The sequence below is a fragment of the Jaculus jaculus genome, chromosome 7 (genome assembly GCF_020740685.1).
Source record: "Jaculus jaculus isolate mJacJac1 chromosome 7, mJacJac1.mat.Y.cur, whole genome shotgun sequence".
Classification (NCBI taxonomy): domain Eukaryota; kingdom Metazoa; phylum Chordata; class Mammalia; order Rodentia; family Dipodidae; genus Jaculus; species Jaculus jaculus.
Window position 1 is genome coordinate 145,366,176 of NC_059108.1, and position 20,335 is coordinate 145,386,510.

At 48.9% G+C, this 20,335-nt stretch overlaps 1 protein-coding gene across 1 annotated transcript in view; it reads left to right on the forward strand.

The window, feature by feature from the left end:
- Window positions 1-20,335, forward strand: part of Dpf3 (double PHD fingers 3) — a 359,744-nt gene that overhangs the window by 186,644 nt on the left and 152,765 nt on the right. Inside the window, exon 4 of the mRNA XM_004649423.3 lies at window positions 19,451-19,578. Coding sequence (XP_004649480.1) covers window positions 19,451-19,578 — 128 coding nt within the window. The remainder of the gene's footprint in view (window positions 1-19,450; window positions 19,579-20,335) is intronic.

A 20,335-nucleotide genomic window follows, 5' to 3' on the forward strand; every position in this document is an offset into this window, starting at 1 on the left:
AGAAAGAGAAAGAGAAAGAGAGAAAGAGAAAGAGAGAGAATGGGCACACCAGGGCCTCTAGCCACTGCAAACGAACCCCAGACGTATGTGAAATGGCTTACGTGGGTCCTGGGGAATCAACCCTGGGTCCTTAGGCTTTGCAGGCAAACACCTTAACTGCCCCCTATTTTGTTTTTTTAAAGGAGTAAGTGGAGGATCTGCAGAGATGGCTCAGTAAGTAAGAGCTCTTGCTGTGCAAACATGAGGACCAGAGCTGAATTTCCAACATCCACATAAAAAGCCCTGGGCACTGTTGCACATGCCTTTAACCCCAGCTCTGGGGGGGGGGGCGGTGGTGACAGGAGGATTTCTGGGGTCACTGGTCAACCAATTTAATTGAAAAAGCAGTGACCTCCAGGGTCAGAGAAGGACCCTAGCTCAGGAAAGTAAGGTGTAAAACAGCAGGGGGGTGTGCCCAACGTCCTTCTTGGGTCTCTGCACACACGCACACATCTGTGCACACCACGTGTACGTGCACATGCACACCACACTTCCTACACATGGAGAAAAATGGAAGGATGTTTCAGATATATTGCTAAGTGGGCAAAAGCAAATTGCGTAACATTAATAACATTATGCATAAATCCTCTTTGGACAAAACCTGCTAAAATCAATAATCAACTTATCTGTGTACGGCTGAGACTCTAAAAAATTTATAGCAATCAGAAGATGGCATTTATGTTGTTCTGAGTTTTCTCCATGCCAGACATTCCGTGGATGGGGAATGGAGGCTCCAGCGTAGTCACTTCTCTTCCTCTCTTCCTCACATCCCTGCCAGGGCCTGGGAGTAACAGGCAGCTGTCACCACACAGGCCAGTTGTGTGACAGTAGCTGTACACTGGCCCCCGGGGACAGCAGGACTGTGTTGGGAAAGGTCCAGGCAAAGGGAGGAGGGTGTAGTTTTAGGAGTCTGGAGGGACCTTGGGGAAGGTTCTGGTTTGGCTCACCTGGAATGAAAAGGCTCCCAAGGTTGGGCGGGGGAGCCTCATTTTGGTTGCCATTAAGTCAGGCCCGAATTAGACCTGGATGCTGAGACTCCCGAGACCAGCTGCCTTCATCCCCCCCTCTTCCTCCGTCTTTCGCAGTGTGCGCGCTACCCTTCCTGTGTTTGTTCCTTGCTGGAGAGAGATGGGCGGTGTGGGGTCTGAAGAATGACGCAAGCTGGAGCAGAGCTCTTAGGAGGCTGCAAACATTCACAGTGTCCCTGGACCTATGCGTGTCTCACGCTAAACACCACACCTGCAGTCAGTCTTGACTAAGTGTTCCACACCTCCCACTAGCTTGGATATCTGAAGGACAGCTCACCCAACATCATTTCTCTCGGCCGACTGACAACTGTGCGCAGCGTTCTGTAGCTTGTGTTTGGACTCAGAGGCAATGCAGGGTGTTTCATGAAGCACGTGTCGCCATTTCTACAACAGGAAGACTGGGGCCGGGGCCTGGGGCCAGTGAGAGGCTTCTCTGGCCCTGGCCGCTATGTCAACTATTGAGCTCATTCTTTGAGCAGAGAGTGAGCTGGCCGGGGAGAAAGGAAGATGGTAGATAGCTACTGGAGGTCCTGAAGCAAGGTAGATGTTGGGCAAAACCCAGCTGATTCAAAATGGGGCTTTGGGCTGTAAGGCACTTGCCTGCAAAGCCAAAGGACCCAGGTTCTATTCCCTAGTACCCACATAAAGTCAGATGCCTAAGGTGGTGTATGGGTCTGGAGTTCGTTTGCAGTGGCTAGAGGCCCTGGTCCACCCATTCTCTCTCTCTCTCTGCCTCTTCCTCTCTCAAATAAATAAATAAACAAAATTTAAAAAATATTTAAAATTAGGGCCTTTAATTTCTTTTCCTTCCTTCCCTCCCTCCTCCCTGCTTTCTTCTTTCTTCCCTTCCTCCCTCCTTCTCTCCCTTCTTTCTCTCCCTTCATCATTTTTTTTCCTTTTCTCTTTCTTTCACTCTTTAAAATAAAGGAAAGAAAGCAGTTTGGGAACAAACTTTTACTTATGTCCCTCTGGATTTAATGCTCAGATCATCTGCTCAGTTCAAGGTAGCATTTTTCAACCCCAGACTTTTGGTCCCCAATGGTCTCAGGAAGATATTATCTTCCTTTTAGAATCTGGGAAACCATGGTGCAGATTAGGAAGTTAATTTCCCAGGGGGCATCAGTGGTGAAGCCAAGAGCCAAGAAAAGAACCCTGAGGGGAGCCACTCAGAACTGGTACCATTTGCTCCAAGACCCAACCCACACATTTGTTCTGGCTCTATCAGACCAAGAGGATTCTGCAAGCCTGTGGTCCACCTGCTTCCCAATAACCCAAGGGTTTGTCAGCTTTTCTGCCCTAGCACACTTGGGGAGCAAGCAGGCACTTTGCCTCCCTTGCAGAATTCCACGGGTAAAGGGAGGAAAGGCAGTCCGAAACGAGGTTCTTTCTTTCCTTTCCTTTCTTTATTCTTTTACTCTTGGTCTTCTTGTTTTTGGCAGTCTCTCAATGACTGGGAATGAATGACCAGGATATGACCGACTCATGGCTCCTCCTTGGGATGTTGTTGGGGAAACTGACAGGAAGGCAGGAACCCCGAAAATGCTCCAAAGCAGAGAGGGCCATGTACCAGGGCACAAGGCCTCCACAAGGACCCTCAGAGGGGTGTCCTCAAGGGGGTGCTCCAGGCAGAGACCTGGGTCCTGCCTGCCTTCCCCACCTAGGGTGCTCTCCTTGCTGTGCCAATTGCCAGGATTCTACAGATGGGAGCAGGCTTCGGCCAACTTCCTCAGCTTTTGCAAATCCTGCATCTTAATTAGTTCCCTACTGTTTTTGTACATGGCCCACATTTTAATAGTCTCCAGGCTTCTCCCACCATTTGCTCTCTGATGTTCGGTGCGATTTCTCTTCTCCCCAAGACAGTCCCTCTGGCTCCCTGACACCCTCCATCCAGGAGCGGCTTGACGAACACCGACGTGCCAAGCACGTAGGCTGAGATTGATGGGGGCTGTCGCTGGGGTTCCTGTGCCCCCCCTCAGCCCTCCCCTCCTGCCAGGCACTCCTGAGATAGATGAACGAGGTGGGGGGGGCTACGGCAAGGGGAAAGGTGAAGAAGAGACTGGAGCTCTGAGCCAGGTGTGAGGCCGAGGCCAGCGTGACCTTCTCCTAGGGCTGTCAAGGACTCGGCTGTGTCCTTCTGAGGGGCGCTGATGCTCAGTTCCCACCCCCCATCTGTCAGTGTTTATCTGTCTCCTTGTGGGGGTGCCCGAGCTTGGTACGGCTGGGAGAATGGATGCCTTCAAGTGCATCAGGGGGAAATGACCGGTCATTTATCTCTTTCCCGCAGTGTCAGAGCCTGCAGCCATCCATCCTAGAAGCCCGCAGCCGCCGCCTCTTCTGTTCCCGGTGGCCTCGTGCGACAGGCAGCCGGGGGAGGTGGGCAGACCCCCAGCCCACTTCACGCGTCCACCGCCTGTGCTCCAGGAGTCTGCCCCTGGGCAGTCTCAGAGACAGAGCTGGGGTTGGGCCACGGGGTCTACTAAGCTCCTGCTTGGGTGTCTCCCGAGATAGGCGGCGGGGGAGGTGGTGGTGGTGGGGGACCCGGGCCTGCAGCTGGATGTGGGCAGTGCGGCCACGCGGGAGACCAGTGCCCTTCACCTGTCCCCCACTGACAGATGGGCATGTGCCTTCTCCATCTGCGTTCCTAGCAGCCAGCACGAGTCCGGGCATATCGTAGATGGACAGTGAAGATTCACTTAGGCGAGGAAGCTTGGGGGACATTCAGAGCTCTCATGGTCTCCGTTTTGCAGACGAGGGAGACTGAGTCCGAGACGCGTCAGGTGCTGGGCTGCGTTCCTCTTCTTGCCCAGCTCCCGTCTCGGCTGGTGGGTCTGTCACAGTTCAGATGTCACCAGGCCTGGGTTCAAGTTCAGACCCCTCCATTCACTGTTTTGGGAGTTTGGACACTTAGGCGATCTTACCTTGATTTTTCACGTGTGGAACGTGGGTCACATTAGCCTTATAAAGTTATGGTAAAGGTGGTGTGGGAAAGAGGAAGTGTGAGGCAGCGCTGTGGGTGGGCCCAGGAGGTCTCAGTTAATACGGTGCCACTCCTAAGTACCCGCAATGAGCTTCTTGCAGACAGCTTGCTGCTCTGCTAGAAAAGCGTGTTGTCTGGCCCAGAGTGGGCACACATTCTGCCCCAGTCTGGGGCTGGATGGATGGCCTAGTGGTTAAGGTATTTGCCTGCAAAGCCAAAGGACCTAGGTTCGATTCCCCAGTACCTGTATAAAGCCAGATGCACAAGGTGGCACATGTATCTGGAGTTCGTTTGGAGTGGTTGGAGTCCCTGGTGCGCCCATCTTATCTCTCTGTCTCTGTGTGCCTCTCTTTCTCTTATATATATAAAAAAATAGATAAATAGGGCTGGAGAGATGGCTTAGCGGTTAAGCGCTTGCCTGTGAAGCCTAAGGACCCCGGTTCGAGGCTCGGTTCCCCAGGTCCCACGTTAGCCAGATGCACAAGGGGGCGCATGTGTCTGGAGTTCATTTGCAGGGGCTGGAAGCCCTGGCGCGCCCATTCTCTCCCTCTTCCTCTGTCTTTCTCTCTGTCTGTCGCTCTCAAATAAATAAATAAAAAATGACCAAGAAAATATTAAAAAAAAAAAACAAAACCAAAAAAAAAATAGATAAATAAACAAATAAATAAATAAACGCCACAGTGTAGAATCTTACACACTTAGGAGAGACCTGGTACCTGGCTTGGGGCTGTGTCTGCTTTTGCTACATGTGTTGTCCTACAGGATGACAGGTCCCACCCACCTCCTTGGGCTTTTCTGCTGCCCTTGGCATGGGCTGGTCTACTTTCTTCTTGGAGAGCCATTTCTCTGTGGATGGACTTGTCCTGATACGGTTTCATTTTGGCCCTGTTAGCATCAGACCTCGCCTTGGCCCCTGGCATCCATTCTGGTTCGATGTTTGGGAAAGGTCCTTGCTCAGAGTCAGGGGACTCCTCCCCGGTGCAGCCTGTCCCCAGATGGATCCGATAAGGACAGTGTGTGTCCCATGAGGACAGAGATTTCTTTATATTGTGCCAGCTCCCTCCCCAACACAGGCTCATCCTTGGAGCGCCTACGGGCTACAGAACCTCCTAAATGGTCTCCCCGTTCCTGCCCTCCGTCGCACTTCAGAGTGGCCCTGTTGCTGTATAGGCATCATATTGTCACTCTGCTCAAAACCTTCTGTGGCTTAGCAGGGCTCGCTGGTGCCTACACAGCTCTTCAAAGTAACCCTTCAAAGTAACCCTGTAACCCTTGGAACTGACCTCCTGCGAGTCCCTGACTCACCATGCTCCAGGCAGAGGCTGGCTTTCAGGGCCCTTGCAAGGAAGACTCCCTGCCTGCAATGTCTTTGCATGGACATCAGACTTCACCCCCCTCCCTCCTCCAGGTTCCTTGTCACATTTAAAAGTGTCACCCCCGTACTCCAGCTTCCCCACCACTGCTCTGTCTTTTCTCCAGAGCACCAATTACTAAATGTCAGATTGTAGATTTACACCTCGTGTGATTTCTCCCCAATACAGATCTTTTCTTCTGAGCACGAGCCACACATCCTGTGAAGGCAGGGGTATTTTGTCTTTGTTTGTTCACAGTGGTGTCCCCAGTGCCTAGAACAGAGCCTGGCACATCCCCCTCCGTCATCATCATCTGCTGAATGAACTAAGCAGGGCACCTCCCACGGTGCTTCTCCAGTGGTCCCTCACCCTGAGCTGCAGGAGCTGCACCCACCCTGGCACCGAGACAGGCTAGCCTCTCAGGTTGGAGCCATTTCTCATGCTCTACCGCTTGTGTCCCTTTAACTGCTCCAGACTCTGCCTGGCTGCTTCTGTCCTTCCTGGGCCATGTCTATTCTGGGAAAAGCTGGGCCTCAGCACGTCTGGTAGCCAGAGAGTTGGAAGGTAAGGAGTCTTGGCTGAGGGCTCAAGAAGAGGGAGCCTGGAGGAGATGAGAAGAGGGTAGCTCACCCACATGGAGCTCGGCTTGCTTAGACTCTTTGTTTTCCTCTCGTCTCATCTGGTCCCTAATAACAGTAGAAAGTTCTCCCAGTTTTACATATGAGGAAATCAAGGCCAAGTGTGTGGTGTAGGATAATAAAGTAGAGATTTCACCCAGAACAGCTTCTGGTACTTGGTACTTTCCAGTTTCTTGAACGACTTAACCTTCCTAGCTTTATTAAAGAATATGTGTGGGTGGAGAGATGGCTTAGCAGTTAAGGCATCTACCTACAAAGCCAAAGGACCTATGTTCAATTCCCCAGGACCCATGTCAGCCAGATGCACAAGGGGGTGCATGCGTCTGGAGTTCATTTGCAGCGGCTGGAGGCCCTGGCGTGCCCATTCTCTCTCTCTCCCTCTCTCTCTCCCTCTCCCTCTTTCTCTGTCAAATAAATAAATAAAAATAAAAAAAGAATATGCGTGAGTGTGTATAGTACTATGTGATTTTTTTTTTCAAGGTAGGGTCTCTAGCACAGGCTGATCTGGAATTTACTATGGAGTCTCAGGGTGGCCTCAAACTCACAGTGAGCCTCCTGAGTGCTGGGACTAAAGGTGTGCGCCACCACGCCCAGATGTACTATGTGATTTTTTTTTTTTTTTTTGTAACGTAGGAGATTGAATCTAAGGCATTGTACATGTTAGGCTTGACCACTTGCCTACATCCTCAGCCCCACCTGATGCTTTGATATATGTATGCAATGTAACATGGTTAAATAAGGCTGATGAACATAACTCTCACCATACATGCTTAGCATTGCTTTGTGGCAAGAACATTTAAGATCTACTCCTTGGGCTGAAGAGATGGCTTAGTGATTAAGGTGTTTGCCTGTGAAGCCAAAGGACCCAGGTTCGATTCCCCAGGACCCACATAAGCCAGCTAGCTGCACAAGGGGCACGTGTGTCTGGAGTTTGTTTGCAGCAACTATAGGCTGTGGTGTGCCCATTCTCTCTCTCTCTCTGTGCTTGCAAATAAATAAATAATTAAAAATTAAAAAAAGATCCCCTTTTAGCAATTTACAAGTACATATTTATTTTATTTTTATTTTTATTTATTTATTTATTTATTTTTACATATTTATTTTTTAACAATATTTTTAGCAGGCTGAAGAGGTGGCTTAGTGGTTAAGGTGTTTACCTGCGAAGCCAAAGGTTCAATTCCCCAGGACCCACGTAAGCCAGATGCACAAAGTGGTGCATGTGTCTGGAGTTTGTTTGCAGCAGATGAAGGCCCTGGTGTGCCCATTCCCTGGCCCCTCTCTATCTGCTTATTTCCCTCTCTCAAATTAAAAAAAAAAATTAGCTTGGTAGTGGTACTGAGGAGGCAGAAATTGGAGGATCACTGTGAGTTTCAGGTCTTCATGGGGCTATAGTGAGTTCCAAGTCAGCCTGGGCTAGAGTGAGACCTTACCTCAAAAAAATTCAAAAAACATGGGCTGGAGAGATGGCTTAGTGGTTAAACACTTGCCTGTGAAGCCTAAGGACCCCAGTTCGAGGCTTGATTCCCCAGGACCCATGTTAGCCAGATGCACAAGGGGGCGCACGCATCTGGAGTTCGTTTGCTGTGGCTGGAGGCCCTGGCGCACCCATTCTCTCTCTCTCTCTCTCTTTCTTTGTCTGTCACTCTCAAATAAGTAAATAAAAATAATAAACAAGGGCTGGAGAGATGGCTTAGCAGTTAAGCGCTTGCCTGTGAAGCCTAAGGACCCCGGTTCAATGCTCGATTCCCCAGGACCCACTTTAGCCAGATGCACAAGGGGGCGTATGTGTCTGGAGTTCGTTTGCAGTGGCTGGAGGCCCTGGCGCGCCCATTCTCTCTCTCTCTCTGTCGCTTTCAACTAAATAAATTAAAAAAAAAAAAGAACAAAAAAATAAAAATAAAATAAACAAAAAAATTAAAAAACAAATTTAATTAGCATGTATGTGTGCGCATGCGTGCCTGTCCATGCACGTTCTGAGGCTCTCTTGCAGCTGTGACTGCAATGCCTGTCCAGCTTCACATGGTGGCTGAGGAACTGAACTCACTGGCCGACTTCGCAAGCAAGTTAACAGCTGAGCCATCTCTTCAGTTCCACATTACATTATTATTATTATTATTTTTAAACTTTTTAACTCATTTTTTATTTATTTGAGAGTGACAGAGAGAGAGAGATTGAGAGAGAGAGAGAGAGAGAGAGAGAGAGAGAGGGAGAAAGGGCGCGCCAGGACTTCCAGCCACTGCAAACGAACTCCAGACACATGCGCCCCTTGTGCATCTGGCTAACGTGGGTCCTGAGGAATCGAGCCTCGAACTGGTGTGCTTAGGCTTCACAGGCAAGTGCTTAACCGCCAAGCCATCTCTCCAGCCCCCACATTACATTATTAAAAAGTAGTCGCCATGAGGTAGCTCTTCTTCCAAATGCGTTCATCCTGTCTAACTGAAACTTTTCACTCTTGTCAGCGTCCCCTCCACTCGCCCTGGAAGCATCTCACCCACTCAGTCCATTTCCACCATGATGCTTCTCCCCACCGTCTCATGCGGCTGCACTTACGTGGTCTGTCTGCAGGCTGGCCCAGGGGTAACTTCCTTTGATCTTGCGGGTGCTTCCTCTGAGTCTCAGGGCTGCAGAAGTGGCTCCTCTGTGGTCTCGTCCTTAACAATCTGGAATCACCCTAGTTTGTCTGCTTAGACAAGTGTGGGTGGGCCCAGCAGTAGCCACCCAGGGGATGATCATCCTCTCACTGTATGGACATCCTGGCATTCCAAAAGAAGCCGTTCACAGGACCTGCACGATGCAGCCTGGGTGACAGCCCTCAACACCAACCTCTTCTATTTTGAGCTGTATGAGTCACAAAACAGGGAGCCAAATGCAGCCAAGAGAATGGCTCCCCTAGGGAACGTACAGACGGATTCCTGGACCTGCCACCATCGTAAAAAACTGGGCCTCTGGTGCCCTGTCTCTTCCCCTGTGAGCCGAGAGCGTGCAATAAACCGGCCTCTCTCCTGCCACGAGCCTGAGAATCCGCCGGGGATACATGAAATCATGATTCTTAAGCTCCTGGCTCCTGCTGTAAGTTGATGTATAAATCCAAGCGCATATGATGAGCTTAACTCCTCAAAATAATAAGTACCCAGAAGAGAAATCTGCCCATTTGTATTTTTAAAGAAAAACTAGATGTGGCTTAAAAACAAAACAACAAAACCAAACCCTGAGTACTTACAAGCTAGCTGGAGATTCGTTGCCATTGTCTGTGGGATTTCTCCCTCCCTTTTGAACCATGACTCTATCTGCAGGCCCTGGTGTCAGAGGAGCCCATGATGGATGGACGGATGGATGCGCCTTGTCGGGGTGATTCGCCACAATTTCCCTTGGGGCAGGCTGTCTGTTGGCAGAGCCCAGCCTCCCGAAAGATGGTATCTCTTGCAAACTCGACAGCTAACAGACAGCTCTTCTCTTTGTATATTTCCCCAAAGAAGACCTGTCTTAATCTGTTTTTTTTTTATACAGCATATTTTATTATAATCCATATATGACTTGCAGGTTCCCAGTCCTCCATCCTGGGCCTAACAATGAAGGAGAAGGAGTCAGAGGCTCCGTGAGCCTGTGACATCCAAGGCGTTTGCATTTTTAAATGACCTGGGATTTAATTATCACTGTGCTCCTGTGTTGCACTTTCAGACTCATCTCGCCTGCATCCTGTTAATGAGCTCAGTGGCTCCAACAACCCAGTGGAAGCTTTTCTCTTGCTGCATTGGGGGGCAGGCTCGGGGCACCCGTGTCAAAAGCTTGTGCCTTTGATCTGCACCCGAGAGGATGGTGGCCCTGTCCAGAGCCTAGGGAGAAGGCGCTGAGCTTCACTGACAATTTTATTTTTTTTGCCTTTGCTTGTATTTGTGGGCCTTTTTTTTTTTTTTGAAAAAGACTTTCTATGCTTCAATCCTTGTTTGTCTAAGAGGTTTTTTTTTTTTTTTTTCTTATTTGGAAACCGATTTGCTTCGGTTTGCACAGAAGCTGTCTCTGGTGTGATGGATCGTGCTGGAAGTCACCCAAGGAGTATCTCTGTTCCCAATTAGAAGTGGAGGCAGAACTGCTCACGGGGGCCCAGGGAGGTGGCTGGCTTGGGTGACAGCTGCTGCCACTCTGGAGAGACTAACGATCCGTAGGTTTATATCCATGGGTATAAAAATCAGGCTAATTTAAAGATGAATTATATGTGTGTGTTTTGGACCATTTTCTTTTAATGTTACATGTTTGATGGCTTCTGTCGGGTTATGTAGTCTCCAAACTCGTGAGGTACAAAAATAAGTAGACTTTTAAAAGAATTACCGAATTCTACTCGGATGAGGTATATTAGAATAAAATTGAATCAGTGAGAGCCCTTGGGGATGTGTAGGATGTGTGTTGTGCAAGACTTTAGACCTGTTACTTTTCTCCCTCTTTTGCCTCATATGGTCAGGGGGTGGAGAAGACCCTTCCTTTGCTTGGTTACCTGGAAGGATGGGCACCCTTTCATTCTGACCATGCAAGCCTTACCCACAATTCTTTGCAAGCAGGTTTGCCAGAGGTCATCTACAGCACCGCTCATGGGATGGCATGCCACAGGGCATTAAGCAGGCAACACTCAGAACCGTATTTAAATTCCTCCCACTTATGGCATGCAAAACCATGCTAAGCATTTCTTTCAGTGCTGCAAACCTGCTCTGTCCAATGCGGTAGCCACTGGCCTCGCGTGGCTGTGAGTGCCCATCTGAATTGAGATGTGTTGTAAGTGTGAACACAAGCTCCAGTCTTTGAGGTCTTAAGAACGTGAATAAAAGAAGGTAAAAATATCACATCGGTATTTAAATGTTGATTTCACATTGAAAGAGTAGTGTTGTGGGAACACTAGGTTATAGAAATATGAAAATGAATGGCACCAGCTTCTATTTGCTTGTTTGTTTGTTTGAGAGTGAGAGAAAGAGGTAGATAGCAATGCACCACCTTGTGCATTCTGGCTTACGTGGGCACTGGGGAATTGAACCTGGGTCCCTACGCTTTGCAGGCAAGCACCTTAATCACCAAGCCATTTCTCCAGTCTCCAGCTTCTTTTTAAAATGTGAGGGCCGTGAGAAAGTGTAGGATGGCACAGGCAGTTTGCATTGTATTTTTGTTTTCTCCCCAAGGTAGGGTCTCACTGTAGCCCAGGCTGACCTGGAATGTACTATGGAGTCTCAAGGTGGCCTCGAACTCTCAGCAATCCTCCTACCTCTGCCTCCCAAGTGCTGGGATTAAAAGCGTGTGCCACCACGCCTGACCCACATTGCATTTTCTTTTACACGTGCACTAACACATGGACATCAGAGGTAGATGTTGACTATCTTCCTTACTCTCCATCTCATTTCTGTAGGATTTAGGGTCTCTCGCTGAAGGTGGACCTCACTGATTTCACTTAGTCTAGCCCTAGGGATCTGCCTGTCTCTTGACCCCCTCCCCCCAGTCCTGGTCACTCCCAGGGCTGGGATTACAGGTGCACACACCACCATGCCCCACATTCTTTGTGGGTTCTGAGGATTCAGGCCCAGGTCCTCATGGATGTGTAGCAGGCACTTTACCCACTGAGCTGTCTCCCCAGCTCCTTGCGTTGTATTGCTACTGGACAGGGCGGCTTCTCCTCCTCTGCCCCCGCTCCTCTTTCTTTTTAAGGTGCAAACATCCTTTATTGGTTGTAACAGTCCATGGAGAAGGGGAATGCGTCAGCAATCATTCCTGGGTCGGTGTCCCCAGACACGATCACCGCCCCTCCAACCTACACTGTTCCTTGCACTTGGTTTTTGGGTCCTTTCATAGTTTTGTTTTTGTTTTTTCGAGGTAGGGTCTCACTCTGGCCTAGGCTGACCTGGAATTCACTATGAAGTCTCAGGGTGGCCTTGAACTCATGGTGATCCTCCTACCTCTGCCTCCCGAGTGCTGGGATTAAAGGCGTGCGCCACCACGCCCGGCTCATCATTTCTTTATACAGTGTACTATCTTGTTTGGGTCCCCCATCAATCTGATGAAATCAGCAACACTATCACCCCCTTCTGTCCTTCATTAGGTTAAGTAATTGGCAAGGCTAGGGTTTGACTCCAGGGCTGTCTGACAGCAGAACCTATATATGAGCCAACAAAATATTTTGGTAAAGAGGAAAGATTGATGTCACTCTGTGACCTTGGGGGAGCCTGTCTGCCTGTCTGTCTGTCTGTGCTTTACTTTTCTCATGAAGGAATTGGGTCCCCAGTGTCATGGGAGATTCCTTTGAGCCCTGTGTATACAGGAGAGCCACAGCCTTGAGTCATCCTTTCAGTTCCAATTCCCTCTTGACCTCTACCTCGTGCATCCTTGGTAGTCTGGATCAGAGGACCAAGAGGACTGAGAGATGGGAAGGCAGGATGGGCGTGTATTTAGCAGGGTAGGAAGTAGGAGCATCCAGAGGAGGAAGTTTACAGCTGATAGAAAGTCCCATCTGGGGGCCCAGACTGTTGTAGGATGGTGAACACACACGAGATGTTTGCCCGAAAGGGAGCCTTGCTGCAAACTGCCCCCAGCCCCAGTTAGAGACGCGCCTTTCCTCCCCAATCCAGGAACGCAATGGAAACACATGTGGCTTTGGAAAGAGGCCTTTTCAAGAGAGGACCAAAGACTTAGTGGTTAAGGTGCTTGCCTGTAAAGCCAAAGGAGCTAGGTTCGATTCCCCAGGATCCACTTAAGCCAGATGCACAAGGTGACACATGCATCTGGAGTTCGTTTGCAATGGCTGAAGGCCTTGGCGCATCCATTCTCTCTCAATCTGCCTCTTTCACTCTATGTCTCCCTTTCAAATAAATAATAAAAATTAAATTTAAAAGAAAAAAGAAGCTGGGCATGGTGGCGCACATCTTTTATCCCAGCACTTAGGAGGCAGAGGAAAGGAGGATCACCATGAGTTTGAGGCCAGCCTGAGACTACATAGTGAATTTCAAGTTAGCCTGGACTAGAGTGAAACCTTACCTCTAAAAACAAAACAAAACATCAAACAAACAACCCCCCCCAAAACAAACAAACAAAAAAAAAATAGAGGACCAAAGAGAGGCAGGTGTAGTTTTTTAAAAGATTAAAAATAATTTTTTTAGATTTGTTTTTATTTATTTATTTGAGACAGAGAGAAAGGGGGTGGAGAGAGAGAGAGAGAGAGAGAGAGAGAGAGAGAGGGAGAGAATGGGCATGCCAGGGCCTCTAGCCACTGCAAAGGAACTCTGAACACATGCACCACCATGTGCATCTGGCTTACATGGGACATGGAGAATTGAACCTGGGTCTTTAGGCTTCATAGGCATGTGCCTTAACCACTAAGCCATCTCTGCAGTCCAGGTGTAGTTTTTTTTTTTAAAAACATTTTATTTATTTGACAGAGAAAGAGGGAGAGAGAGAGGGAGAGAGAGGGAGAGAGAATGGGCACACCTGGGCCTCCAGCCACTACAAATGAACTCCAGACACGTGTGCCCCCTTGTGCATCTGGCTAACGTGGGCCCTGGGGAATTGAACCTGGGTCCTTTGGCTTTGCAGGCAAACAGTGCCTTAACCACTGAGCCAACCCTGCAGCCCCGGGTATAGTTTTTATAGTACAATTAGGTAGGGGCTTCTGGGGGCAGATTGAACTCTGCACCTTAGCAGTACTTTGCATCTTGCCCGTCACGTGATCGTGAGTAGGTTCTCAACCTCCCCAGGCTAAGCTGTCTGCATCTGTGGAATGGGATGTGCTCCTGGGTGTGCTGGGGAGTATGTGGCACCTGTCAGTCATAGCTACGGCATTTGTGTCTCTCTGGTGGCACGTTCTCTGCTTGTGTATGGCACCAAAGTTAATTACTAATGAGACAATAAGGAGCGAGGACTCTTGTCACAATCTCAGTGGTTCCTTGAGAGATCATTTGGCTACCTGCTTGTCCTGCTGTGTGGCTTTTGGTAAAATTGCTTAACTTCCCTGAGCCAGGGTGGCTCGTTTCTAAAATGAAGAGGTTGACTGCGCTGACCCACTCAACGAGCTTTGCGATGCTCGACAACTCTGAAGTGGGATTTAGCGTTGGGAAGTCTAAAGAATAAACTTTTAATAGCCATATATGAGCATTATAAGCTTGAGAGACGGTGACATGCTATTGTCTTTTGACTGAGGATAGGGCATGAGGCAGCATAGTTTAATTGTTTGACATTAGGCATTTGGAAGACCTTTTATTTTCTGACTTGAGGGTGTCATAATACGTCATCAGGATAGGCCGTGGAGCTCTGTGCTCCTCACTCCTTAACGCAGACTGTTGACTCTTTTCTTCTGACACTCAATTCAAATCCAACTTCATCACACAGGCCTTCCCCGACTCTCTGCCCTTTATTTCTGTTTTCCTTCATAGCCCTTGTGATGGTCCATAGCTGCATCTTTATTTTATATTTTGCCTGTCTCTTTGCACTGTAAGATATCCAAAGGCAGAGTCTGTCTTTAGTTGGCCACCTCCTGTGTCTCTGGTAAATATTTGTCAATGGAGATATGGATGGCTATGCCAGGTCATGGTTCTTGATGGAGGCAGATCTTCTGCTCTTCTTCCTTTTCCTTTTTTTTTTTTTGTGGTAGGGAAAATTCTAACATGACTTTAGATACTGGATCTCCACTATTCTTTTTTTGCTGGGGGATGGTCACCTCCAGGCACATTTCTTCAGTTTTAAGGGGTTGTGAGTAGCCTTTCTTCGTAGGCTGTCAGTCCACGTGCCTTGGTGGGGGAAACGGGAGATGTCGGCAGTGTTCTGCTGGGGTCAGAAGAGAGCCTGGCGGAGCAGGGTGTGATCACAGCACTGGATTTCATTTGTCCTTCCAGATCCACTCTTTGTTCTTGGTTCTGTCCTGTGCCACTAAAAGCTGGCCACATTAGTTATTGGCTGTGTTGTTAGGACACAACACCTGATGCGCTGGAGAGGTGGCTTGGTGGTTAAGAGGCTTGCACAAGGTGGGACACACATTTGGAGCTTGACTGCAGTGGCTGGAGGTCCTGACCCACCAGCTCTCGCTCTCCCGTTTTCTCTCTCTCATAAAATAAAAACCACACGACAAGAAGCGACTTAAGGAAGGGAGGGTTGGCGTTGCCTTTCAGTTGGAGGGTGTTGTCTGTCATGGCGGGGAGGACGAGGCAGCGGAGCAGGAGGCGGCTGCTCACGTTTAGCCTGCGGTCAGGAAGCAGAGAGAGATGGATGCTGATGCTTAGCTTGCTCTCTCCTTTTATTCCGTTTGGGGCCAGAGCCCAAGGGGTAGTGTCCCTCACAGTTAGGGTAGACCCTCCTAACTCAATATCACCCAGAGGCCCCTTCATAGACATGTCCTGAGATTTGTTTCCTAGGTGTTTCTAGAGATTGTCAAGTTGACCATCAGTATTAGCCATCACCTTGACCTCAGTGGGGTCCACCAGCTAGGTCTTCTATATTCTGGCTCCCTGATGAGGCTGGCCGATGGGAAAGGAGAAGGAGGGTGTTGGGGAGAGAGCCTGGGCCATGCCTTGGTTTCCTGCTTTCTCTGGGCCCCTGGGCTACAAGCCCCACTTCTTGTCTAGGGCTTCCTATAAACCCTGTCCCTCTCTCTCTCTCTAGGAACAGCTGTGGAATTGGCTCTCCTGGGAGCTTCACCATTCCTTCTTTGCTCTCTTTATCCCTCCCACATCTGCCTCTAACCCCTTGAACCTCTCGAATGAGTGAGCCCTTTATTCTAAACAACTGTTTTCCACAGCATCAGTGAATCATGTTCTTAGTCTCAGGTGAGAGTAATGATGACTACGTGTGTGTGTGTGTGTGTGTGTGTGTGTGTGTGTGTGTGTGTGTGTTGTACGTAGGTGGTGGGGATGACATCCAGGACCAAAGGAGAGGTTGGAGGAACATTTTGTAGTAAATCAAAATATGATAACTTGTACCTTGGGATTCTATTTATTTTTAACTTTTTTTAAAAATTGTCAACTTCCATACTTACAGACAATAAACCATGAAAATGCCCCCAAGTTTTCCCTTCACAAATCCACCCTCTGTCATAGCCTCTCCCCCTCTCCATTAGTCCCCGTTTGGGTGCCATCATCGTTTCCTCCTATTGTGAGGGCCTTAGGTAGGTAGTGCCAGGCACTGCGAGGTCATGGATCTCAAAGCCAATTTCTGTCTGGTGAATTGCATTGTAAGCAGTCCTACCCTTCCTTTGGCTCTTATTTTCTTCCTGCCACCTCTTCTGCGATGAACTCTGAGCCTTGGAAGGTGTGATAGAGATGTCTCAGTGCTGAACACTCCGCTGTCACTTCTCAGCACTTGGTCTGAGTCACCCCACTGGTCACTGCTATCTGAAAAGAGAAGCTTCTGTAACTAAAAGTGAGAGTAGCATTAATATAAGGGTATGAACAGTAAGAGAAGTGCTTACTGGGCAGTTTGGTGAGCATAATATATGCATTTGGCCAGGCAACAGCAGGTGTTACTCCCCTAGGGCTCATGACCTCCCCTGACATAGGCTTTTGACTAAGTTTTCAGTACCAGGCACGTATTCCCTCCCATGGAGTGGGCCTCCAGTCCAATTAGAGAGCCGTTGGTCTCCCCTGTAATAGACACACTGCTGTTCTTGTTTTTAATCTTCTTTCTTTCTTCAGGTGTGCGTGCATGTTCTTGTGTGTCAGAGTGGGTGCATGCATGGCACAGGGCACATTAGGAGGTCAGACAGCTTCAAGGTGTCTGTCCTTGCCTTCTACCTTGTCTGAGGCAGGTTCACTGCTGTGTTCACCAGGTTAGCTGCCCAGGAATATTTCTGGGGATTGTCTTGTCTCTGCTTTCCATCTCACAGTGGTGGGCTGGGATTATGGATGCTCACTGCTGTGTCCAGTTTTACGCAGCTTTTGGGGATCCAAACTCAGGGGGGTCACATGTGCATGGCAAGTGCTTTATCTACTGACCCATCTCCCCAGCCCTGTTCTTACTTTTAAAAACCTTTGCCAGGGGCTGGAGAGATGGCTTAGCGGTTAAGGTGCTTGCCTGCAAAGTCAAAGGATCCCAGTTCGATTCTCCAGGACCCACATAAGCCAGATGCACAAAGGGGACACGCATCTGGAGTTTGTTTGCAGTAGCTGGAGGCCCTGGTACGCCCATTGTCTCCCTCACTTTCTATCTCTTTCTTTCTCAAATAAATAAATAATACATATATATTTTTTTTAAAAAAAAAAAAAACCACCTTTGCCAGGCCTGTGGACACCTGGACAAAGGGGTTCCAGTGTCTTTGTTGTTGGTCTGTCTTGGGAACAAGCTCCTTTCAACCCCCAACTTTGCTACGTTGGACTAGTGTATGAGTCAGAGATAATAACGTAGGAAAAGAAAGACTTATTTTGGCTTATGGTTTTCAGGGTTCTAGTCATGGCCACATGGACCCATTCGGTGGGCTTCTAGTGGGGATGCTGGATCAGTAGTGCATGGGCTGGAGCAAACTCTGCTTACCTCCTGGCCAGGAAGAGAGAGGAAGGGGAAGAGGAAGAGTTGCACAATCTTTCAAGGGTATCTCATAATGGCCTAAGAACCTCCCAATAGTCCCTGTGTCTTGATAGTGTCACCTTGAGAACCAATTAAAAAAAATTTTTTTTTTTGTGCTTCTACTCACGTGGAGGTCAGAGGTCAACATCAGGGGTCTTCCACAATTGCTCTCCACCTTATTTATTTTATTTTATTTGGAAGCAGAGAGAGAGAGAGAGAGAGAGAGAGAGAGAGAGAGAGAGAGAGAGAGAGAGAGGGAGAATGGGTGTGCCAGGGCCTCTAGCCACTGCAAACAAACTCCAGATGCATGTACCACTTTGTGAGTCTGGCTTTACGTGGAATTTACAGGGAATTGAACTCAGGTCGTTAGGGTTCTGTAGGCAAGCACCTTAACTGCTAAGCCATCTCTCCAGCCCTCTTCTTTTTTTTTTTCCCCTGAGGTAGGGTTTCACTCTAGCTGAGGCTGACCTGGAATTCACTATGTAGTCTCAGGGTGGCCTCAAACTCATGGTGATCCTCCTATCTCTGCCTCCCAAGTGCTGGGATTAAAGGTGTGCACCACCACACCCAGTTCACCTTATTATTATTATTTTTTTTTTGAGACAGTATCTCTCATTGATTCAGCTAGTCTAGATGGCCAGTGAGACCCAGAAATCCTCTTGCCTTTGCTTCCCGCTTGCTGAAATTCCAGCTGTGAACCGCCACACCTCGCTTTGATGTAGGTACCAGGGCTCTGAACTGAGGTCCTCATACTTGCAAGGTCAGCACTTTACTGTCTTGAGCGATTTCCATAGCCCCTGGGGACCGGGCTATTAACACATGAACCTTTGGGGAACATTTCAACATCCTGGCTGTAGCAGCCAGTGATGTAAAACCCCAGACATTCCATCAAACTCCTGACATCCTTAGCACAAAGCAGCCTGCACCCCAACTTCACTGACTCCCTGGTAAGGGCACTACAGCCCCCACCCTGTTGACCTCTCCTGGGCACAACAGAGTGCCTCCCACCCTGCTGTTCTAGAACCCACTGGATATTTATAATCACTCCTTCTTTCCCCTTGGCTTTGGGGAGTTTTTTCCCCTGGGAGTTGATGAGAACAACCTCTTTGAGGCTGGTGTCACTTTTCATGGAGCTCAGCAGATCTGGGCAGCTGGCAAGGCTAGAAGATAATAGTAATCAGGGAACATTGGTATCTCTGCTTGCGTTTCTGTTTTTTTTTTAAATATATATTTCATTTTATTTATTTATTTGCAAGCAGAGAGAGAGACAGAGAGAAGAGAGACAGACACAGAGAGAATGGGACCTCCAGCCACTGCAAACGAACTCCAGACGCATGCGCCCCCTTGTGCATCTGGCTTACATGGGTTCTGGGGAATTGAACCTGGGTCCTCTGCCTTCACAGGCAAGCGCCTTAACCACTAAGCCATCTCTCCAGCCCAGGGCTTTTTTTTTTTTTAAACACTTGGATGCAAATAAGTATACCTTTTCAGAACTGCCTGCCGGTGCTGGGCACTTTTATCCCTATTGGCAGGTGGAGAAATGAGCTCCAGGTTCCTCAAGCACCTTTCCCAAAGCCACATGGCTGGAGAGCCGTAACAGCAGGGCTGAGACTCAGACAGTCTGATGCCACGTCCACAGGATGCCTTCCCTGCTCTGCCTCAGCTTGCCCTGGGGAGCAGGCAGGGTTGAGATCTATCTCTGGGACCACGAAATCTAGATGGAGAAGCTGAGTTCAACCCCAGAGTTCCTGTTCTACCAGGAGGCAATAGCCCAGGCTGTCTTGAGTCCTTCCCAGGAGCTGGGCACCCTGCATGTCCTCAGGGACCATTCCTTCCATCTTACCTACTTTAGAGGCCTGACTTGCCTGCTTCAATTTTTCTTTTGTTTTCTTTTCTTTTCAGAAGTAGAGCTGCCCCTGAAGAAAGACGGGTTCACTTCGGAAAGCACCACACTGGAAGCCTTGCTCCGTGGTGAGGGGGTGGAGAAGAAGGTCGACACCAGGGAGGAAGAAAGCATCCAGGAAATTCAGGTATACCTGTGCCCGTCAGGGCTGCCAACATGCATCGTCACTTCCCCGGGGGCAGAGGCGCGTCTCCTAGGGCTTCACGACATCATTTCCATGAAGCTCATGAGTCCCGCTTTAATTGAAAGCGTCCCCTAGTAGATGGCATTGTTTCCCTCAAATCTGTCCCTTGCTCTGATTTCCCTATCTCTGCACTCAAAAGCTACTTACCAAGTTTTCTGATTACCAGATATGGTGCAAAATCCTGGGGACATGATGCTGAGCACAGCTGTCTAAACAGATTAGTCCTCTCGTGTGTGGAGTGGGCAGCCTGTTATTTAGACACAAAATGTGGGGTGTTTGCTTTACCATGTGAGTCCCTGCCTCACCTCGACTCTCTTCTTTCTTTCTTTCTTTGTTTGAGAAGGAGAAAGAGGCAGAGGGAGAGAGAGAGAGAGAGAGTCAGAGAGAGAGAGAGAGAGAGGGAGAGAGAGAGAGAATGGGTGCCTCAAGGTCTCTGCCACTGCAAATGAACACCAGACACATGCGCCCCCTTGCGCATCTGGCTTACATGGGTCGTGGAGAATCAAACCAGGATCCTTTGGCTTTGCAGGCAAGTGCCTTAACAACCAAGCCATCTCTCCAACCCTACTTTCTTCTTATACCTACCTGGGGTCCAGCTCACAGGTTTGTCATGTCTCTTCCAACATCTCCCCCTCATCCTCCAAGGCCATTATAACCCCCCTTCTCTCCCACTGGCAAGGGCAGTTGCTTCTGTCTCCAT